The sequence below is a fragment of the Micropterus salmoides genome, unplaced genomic scaffold, assembly GCF_014851395.1.
Source record: "Micropterus salmoides isolate LMB-PRFRI ecotype aquatic unplaced genomic scaffold, ASM1485139v1 Ms_hic_scaffold_21, whole genome shotgun sequence".
NCBI lineage: Eukaryota > Metazoa > Chordata > Actinopteri > Centrarchiformes > Centrarchidae > Micropterus > Micropterus salmoides.
The window spans coordinates 11,257,448-11,264,792 of NW_024041262.1; the positions used below are offsets into that span (position 1 = coordinate 11,257,448).

Here is a 7,345-nt window from a genome sequence, read left to right on the forward strand (position 1 = left end):
ACTTTCAATCTGCAAAATCATTCATATCCCTGTCATCAATGTTTACATGTCCATGAACATAAACAAAATGTGGACAAGAAGTGCATGTTCAAAGTCTGGCTTGTAGATGCACCACTGTTAAACCTGAGTTACAGTATTGATCGTTTACGTTCGTGGATCTACCGAGGCAGAATAACGTCATGAAATACTGTATGTGGATATTTCATCACACTCCCGCCTGCCCTCCTCTGTTGCTGAACATCCAGCAGTAAGCTCGTGCTCTCTCTACAGTAGCTGAACATCATCAACATGTGGTGATGGGCAACGCGCCAAAAATATGCAATACTGAATGCACAATTCAACTTTGTAATTACAGTACTGAGACAGCAAAGTAGGCTATATTATTAGAAATATATTAGTCTAAAGTGACAACAACAAATCTATTTTAAGACAAAACAAACGTTTGAGATGTTGAAGTATTTCAATAAACTGGACAGCCAGCAGGTGATTTATAATGTCCACATCCAGTAACAGAATACATCTACAAAATATGTATTTAGCATAATACCAGTTCTATTAAATCAAAATTACAATCGCCAATATAATATCACAAAACTGGGCTAGGCCTATATGATAATCCTGCAGTCCTAATATAAAGTAGCCATACAGAAGCTGGTTCGGGTGGATGCAGGTCTGCTTACTCTCTCTCTCCTGTAGAGGAGCACAACAGCAGATGGAGGGAAAGAGAAAGTGTGGCAGCATCTTTGTGCAAATTTTACAAAATATTGTAACAATTATACATTGTTTCAGAGTTTCGTAAATGCCCCTAAAATAAGTTCAAGGGGGAAAAAAACTAAACCCCATGAACTCTATATAGCCCTGTCCTCGTCTTGTTCTCATAGTGGTTTGGTTCAATTTCTAAAATCTCCTGCTGGAAGATGATTTTTTTTGTCAGTGACAAGTGCGGCAAAACATCAGATCTTGATCAAAAAGGCATATAGATTTAGTCTAAAGCATTTTTTTTCTTTTCAAAACAGACATGAATAAATAGAAAAGTAAAGATTTTGTTTCATATTACCTTAATATTTACACTTAATTTATATTTATCTCTCACCTTTTAGCTTGTTTTTTTCCTGCCTCTTATCACAAAGGTTGCACATTTCCAATTTTATCCGCCCTCTGTTTCTATTTCGATGTGACGCCTTGTGACTCCCCAATGTTCCTCTTTAGTTCTTCAGAACTTCATAGGAAGCCGCAAACACAATGGCTCAGAATTTTAGATAAGTAAAAAAGGACTTGTTTCCCAACTTCCTCTATGCTGTTGCCAACATTTCTGGAGTTCATTTCAGATTTCCCATGTGAATAAACAGGCTATCTATATGGAAAAGCTAAAGAATGGGGGCAAATATTAGGGGGTTGTTAATAAAAAAGGTACAAAAAAAGAGAGATGGTAAATTCACAAATGTATTACTAGAATGTAAGATTTGAAGACAACTTTATTTGTTTCTTCGCAGCTTGGTTACTTGCCAATAATATTGTTGAAATGAACATATTTAAACACAAATTAAACGCCAACTTTTACCTCTATATGATTCTATTTGATATAGAGAATGTGAAGTATTTATTACAACAGTTTTTATGCAGAAAAATAAATAAAATGTACAACTTGATCTTATATTACAGGTCTCTTCACACTGAATCTGACGCTGGCCAGCTACAGTTAGAACTCATGCTTACGCAGTTTACAGTATAAAATGGCATTTTCCTGAATGATGAGTGTTGCATCACTGAGTGCTTGCAGCAGCTCAGCCTGCGAGATTACCTTGCAATTGCACTCTAGTTTCCTGTCCTTGGTAACTTGAACTCAAGGAGCGAGGATATCGAGCATCAGGTCTCGTCATGTGACTGTAAGTATATAGGCTTGGCCTGCTTCCTCAGACGCTGCTGTGCTCGCAGCTTCCTGCCTTTCTGAGTTGCCAGTCCCAGTGGTGGTAGGTACGTCTACGGGAAACATTCACAGGACAAAATCACTGGGTAACATTTCTCAACAACACAATAACCCACACAAACAGAAAAATATCTAATCTGTCTAATATATGGTTAATACTTACAGCCCTTGGATATGGGTTCCTGTAATGTAGACCTGTGGGGGGAAAAAGGACAGTCTGTATCAACATTTTATAAGACCATGGAAAACGACGAACTCAGTGGCTACAAATCTCACTCTTCCAAACACGGAACATACACAGATTGCATTTCTAATTTCTAGTTTATCATTTATAATTTAATCTCTGTTGCCTGATTTACTCCTTTCAAAGGCAGAATATAAACTTGTGGTCAAATTACAGCACCTGTAATCTAAAAGGGGAACGTGAAAGAGCTGAACAAGGGTGTAGAATTGCCTGTTTGCCCACAACTGAACTAATCGCCTATTTATAAAAACAAAAAATCACGCATGCAAGGGCATAACTTTTCTGATCTTATTTGTGTCAGGCATTACAGCCGCTTTCTATGTCACTTAAACAACGACAACATAAGCCTTGCTCATGCTGACGGTTCTGCTTTATCCAAAAAAAATAGATAAAAAAATCTTTAGGTCAGTGTTTACTCCTCTACTTACTCGTGATGAAACACTACAGACAGTGCTCAATTACTCACTGACAAATACATAATCATACACTAAATATTACACCTGTTACAAATGGTGACCAAAACTAACACTGAGCTATGCTGTCCTGAAATCCTCATTTGATAAATAGAAAACATGGAAAGCCCTCATAAGGATTACATGTTACTGTCCTCACCTGAGTTGGATACAGCTTAGTCAAGACTTGTGTAAGGAAACTCGTGGCAGCGCTCCACTCTTACCTATTTCTATCCTTGCTTCGCATTCTTCAATACACCTCTTTATTGATTCTTGAACTGTGAGCTGAGAAGAAGCACACAAAAGAAAAGATGAGTCATTCAAACTGCCATTCACTACTGCTTTTTTCTCTTCTTCATTTCTCTAAGCAGTGGATTGTTCGCACCTGCTGGTTTTGTCTAAACAGAGTGCGGGCCTCCTGGAGTATGTATTTCCTCTCAGTCTCTGTGTCACTTGTAACTCCACTCTGTGTCTGCCAGGTCCGGGCGATGCGAAACACCCGCGTGTACAGTGACAGCACCGTCCTGCGAGTGGAGGCCGTCATCTGGGCTCACAAACAGCAGCAGTTACCTGCACAATAAAGGACTTGAAGTTGTACGGAAAAGAATAATAGCATTACAAACCCTGTTAATTTATCTGCATGAACATATACACACTGTACCACACAAAAGGCCTTCAGTTTGATACCAGTTTGCTGGACACCACTTAGACTTTTGACCAAGTTACCAGAAAATAGAAACAAGCCTTCTGGTACTCCCAGGGTCAAATGAATCTGTTTGGCGGCTCTGGGGCAGAAAGAAAATGCTGTTGGGCTGCCCTCTATCCCTCACCTTCCACCTACTGGGTATTGGTTATGTATCCTGTCACCTCCAAGTTCCCATTAAGTATTGTGCACACAACAGACTAAACTTGGCAGCGTCATTATTTGCACATAGACCACAAAATCAACCAGCACTATGCTGAAAAAATACCAAGAAAGTCCAGTTTTTCAGTGTCTCGGTAACTATGTGTTGAACTGATTTAACGAAACTTAATTTAAATGGACATTGCACTAATTCTTTATTGCTCATATTGTGAGTTTTCGCACATTCCTTCCTAATTACCCTGTATATTTTTTGTGCATTTTTTGTATTAGTATCATTTTGTATATTTTTACAGTGTATCTCTATGTTTATGTGTACTGTTAAGCACCATATATACCAAGGAAGTCCCACAAGAACAGCTAACAATGCAAGAACTACCTTGTATTTTATCGGTGTGATGTCTCTCACAAAAATGCAATTAATTACCAAGTCGTAATTAATTTAGGGCCCCTGGAAGTCTGACGCCACGGAGAGTTGCTGGCTTTGAGGGGTTTGTTGTTGTTAGCCTTGAGCGCTCCCGTCATTCACACTAGAGGTCACTAAACCAACACAGGACTGTTTCCCAAACATAGCCTGATTTAACTGTTACATGACTGACTTTAAGGTAGTTATCGTTTGCTCTGCTATGGGTGGAGATTAAAGAAGGTCTTAAGAATAATGTTATTGGCTTATTTGTATTAACAGAAAACATGAGGCAATACTCTGGCATCTCTTATCAACATGAAGCTAGTTAACTTAGCTATCCTTGAGCGTCTCTGACAGCCATGATAAGATATCGGCTTAAAGAGCGGGGAGATTAAATGAATAGTTGAGTGTCACTTACATTATCGAAGTGCATTGGCGTTATCTATGTTACAATATTTTAGAGTCTATTGAATTTTACAAACCTTCACCTACCGACAGTGTCAATAGAAGAGGCTAGTTCAACAGCAGCTTGCTGGGACAGTGGAAACACATTGGTCGCCTGATGATGACGTTTTTCTCGACCTGGCTTCTGAACAGCAGGATCCAAGAACTTAAAAACGCAAATAAAGATAAACGAGTGCCGTTACTGGATAAAGTTGGAGGTGTTTTACCTATTTAATAAAGTAGTGGCAACTTTTATACAATCCACTATTTATAGACCCAGTTTAAGCCAGTGAATGAGTTACAAAGACACAGTTCCCATCCTTTAATATTGGACTAAAACATCATCAACAAAACACACGCGTCAGTAATTGTTTTTAATTCGTTAAAATTATTTATCCTATCGTTGTCATAACTGAGATGGAGATCAGCTGTTGGTTGCTGGTAGGCAGGCAGGCAGGAAGTGATGCAGGAAAATGCCCACAATGTAGCTTCACTCAATGACTAAAAGGGGAAGCACAAAGAAATTGGCTGCTTCAGTCAGAGATGGTCTTTTAACTCACCCCAAAGAGCGAACACAATTCAAAACGGATTCAAAAGCACATTCTGGTTGCTAGATTTTTACTTTATTTATAAGAAATCGACATTGATGTGGAAGTTTTTGTCAGCTAACTAGTTAGCTAGCAATGTTAGTTTAACGCGACGAGTTTGCCTCAGTTCGTTTCTGGTCGCTTACGCTACATTGGCCAACTTACTAACTACTTAATTTGTCCTGCCATTCCCGAAGTGATGTACTTCCAGTTCGACGTAATAGAATTTTACAAAAAGGTAAGTTTCTTTACGAGTATAATTGTGGCATTTGTCGTTGTCTTAATCGATAGACCTAGCTTAGCCGATAGCTAACTTTTAGTTAACCGACCTGATGCTAGCTAGCTATGGCGACGTCGTCAGGGCCAGGCAGTTTGGATGTAAATGGCCCTGTGGCTGTGATGTCTTGTGAATCCATAACAGCTTCACAAGTACCATATGAATTAATGAATAGTTAAAACTGCCAGGTGTAAATGGTTATCAAAACCATGTCTACGTGGTATTTTTGAGTGTTGTGTATGTGCTGTTAAGCTCAATTGATCCGGTTTGTGCTCGCCACTTCCCAACATTAACTTGGTAAAAAATATCCTTAATGCCAGCTGACATTAATAAAGATCAGCTACCTAACTTAATTGAGGCTAACGTTATTCATTGATAGTGTTGGCAACTTTCACGCATTCGTATCTCAGTTTTAGGACTAATAATCCAGCCTAGTTAATATAATGTCTGGACACTGAAATGTTTGGCTCACCTAGCATGCTAGCATGTTGAGGATGTTGATTAAAAATTCGAATTATTAAGTAACTTAAGGCCTTCAGACGTCCATCAGATCCAAGTTAGGTGAATTTAGCCAGAATGTGCTCGTGAGACATTTGCCTCGACATGCCCAGTGCCATGATCAGCTCAGTGCAGTTTTTTTTATTAGTGTTAGACCAAGTGGCTTGAGAAGCTCAAAGATCACAACAAAAAGTAAAAGTTGGTTTCAGAAGTAATTAGAATTTGTGGAGTTTACAACAGAGATGTGAGAGGTTTCTCACCAGACACCCAACGTTAGAGATTTAACTCCACAACCAGAGATGTGAAAGCCCACATTGCATTGACTGCACAATACATTTTAAGAAGGAATGCTTTAAAACCATGTTTTGGGTTGTTTTAAATCAGTAATTAAATAATCTTGTTTTTTTGGTTTTCAAATTACATATTCATAACATGTTGACAAAAATAGTCCTGCAGGTTTGGGTATGATGAGCTATGACTTTCTGCTTATGGTGACAAGATACTGTGTCTTTTCAGCATTGCAGATGTCAAGGTCACAGTGATGGAGCAGAATAGAAAGACACTTTGATTCGTGGCCAATGCCGTCAGAGGGATTGTCTGTAAGTAATTCCCTGACCAGCTACTTCAAACGCAACTGATATGTTTTATGTTTATGTGACAGCAGAATGTTTTAATGCGTTGACGTGTACAAATGAAATCAAGCTGCTTTGATACTAAAGGTTGGTAGAGGAGAGACGACACATTGTGTCAATATGATTACTCTAAACCACAGTTTACATGCGTTCGATCAGTAATCAATTTTCATTCTCCTCTCCATAAAAGTATCTGATGTCATTGCTTACTTTTTGTATGTTCTGCACGTAAAGTTTTTATTCTCAAGTTATCCTACAACATTAGTTACCATTGTGGCATTGATTATTGGGAAGATTTGGAAAAGATGTGAGGTCCTACAGAGTCGTTACTTTTTCAGCACGACATTGTTCCCCTTATTTCCATTCATGTATTTGCACTTTGTGTTTTTCTTAACCTCCAAGATAATGCTGCTGGGATGTAGTAGGAGAGCAACACTGTATCTACTGCCTGTCGTACAACCTGTTAAAACTCCTGTGAAATTGGGATTGTCTGTTTTTACCCCTGTTACCAATCAAAGATAAACATGCACAGTTGTACACATGCCATTTGTGTGGATACAGTACCTAGGAAAATTGTAAAATAAAATCAAAACACAATAAAGCTAATAGGTTAAACAGTAACATTAAATTATACAACTTTAGTTATATTTTAGTTGGTGATGCAAAGGAAAACCTGAAGAGGGCATATTTTAAGTCATGTAGTGGCTCTATGTAACACAAAACCAGTTCTACCTGAGTAGTTTTCTGTGGTTACCAGTGATGTTTTTCTTCAATTTCTTTTGTTTCTATAGTAATCTGCATTGTATGTATACACTGTGGTTTTCTCTGGTCTTCACTCTATAGGGTTTTTAAGTCTTGCAGTGCAAGACCTGGATCGTGGCAGATTTGGCACAGGTAGCTTAACTTCTTGACCTTTGGTGTTCAAAAATCCCTGTCTAAGTTCCTTCTACTAAGACCCACAGAAATGTGGACTCACCTTTTGATGGTGAGTAAAACTGACTCAGTTTAGTGCGGCA

The 7,345-nt window shown here is 38.5% G+C and overlaps 1 protein-coding gene and 1 long non-coding RNA gene across 4 annotated transcripts; one reads left to right on the plus strand and one right to left on the minus strand.

Moving 5' to 3' along the window:
* Positions 1-1,457: 1,457 nt before the first annotated feature.
* lyrm1 (LYR motif containing 1) lies at positions 1,458-4,501 on the minus strand. 3 transcript variants are annotated; one of them, XM_038735972.1, is made up of 5 exons: positions 4,374-4,501; positions 3,009-3,193; positions 2,848-2,908; positions 2,091-2,122; positions 1,458-1,980 (listed from the first exon to the last, which is right to left on the minus strand). In XM_038735972.1, exons 2-5 carry the CDS (start codon positions 3,165-3,167, stop codon positions 1,867-1,869), a joined length of 366 nt encoding a protein of 121 aa, XP_038591900.1. In that variant the 5' UTR covers positions 3,168-3,193; positions 4,374-4,501; the 3' UTR covers positions 1,458-1,866. The 3 variants fall into 3 exon arrangements, with proteins under 3 accessions (XP_038591900.1, XP_038591898.1, XP_038591899.1); XM_038735970.1 differs by having other exon boundaries at positions 4,384-4,479; XM_038735971.1 differs by having other exon boundaries at positions 3,009-3,208; positions 4,384-4,471.
* Positions 4,502-4,802: 301 nt separating this feature from the next.
* Positions 4,803-7,339, plus strand: LOC119916095. Its single transcript, XR_005447068.1, has 3 exons — positions 4,803-5,160; positions 6,214-6,296; positions 7,173-7,339. It is a non-coding gene; the product is annotated as an uncharacterized LOC119916095 (long non-coding RNA).
* Positions 7,340-7,345: the final 6 nt, after the last annotated feature.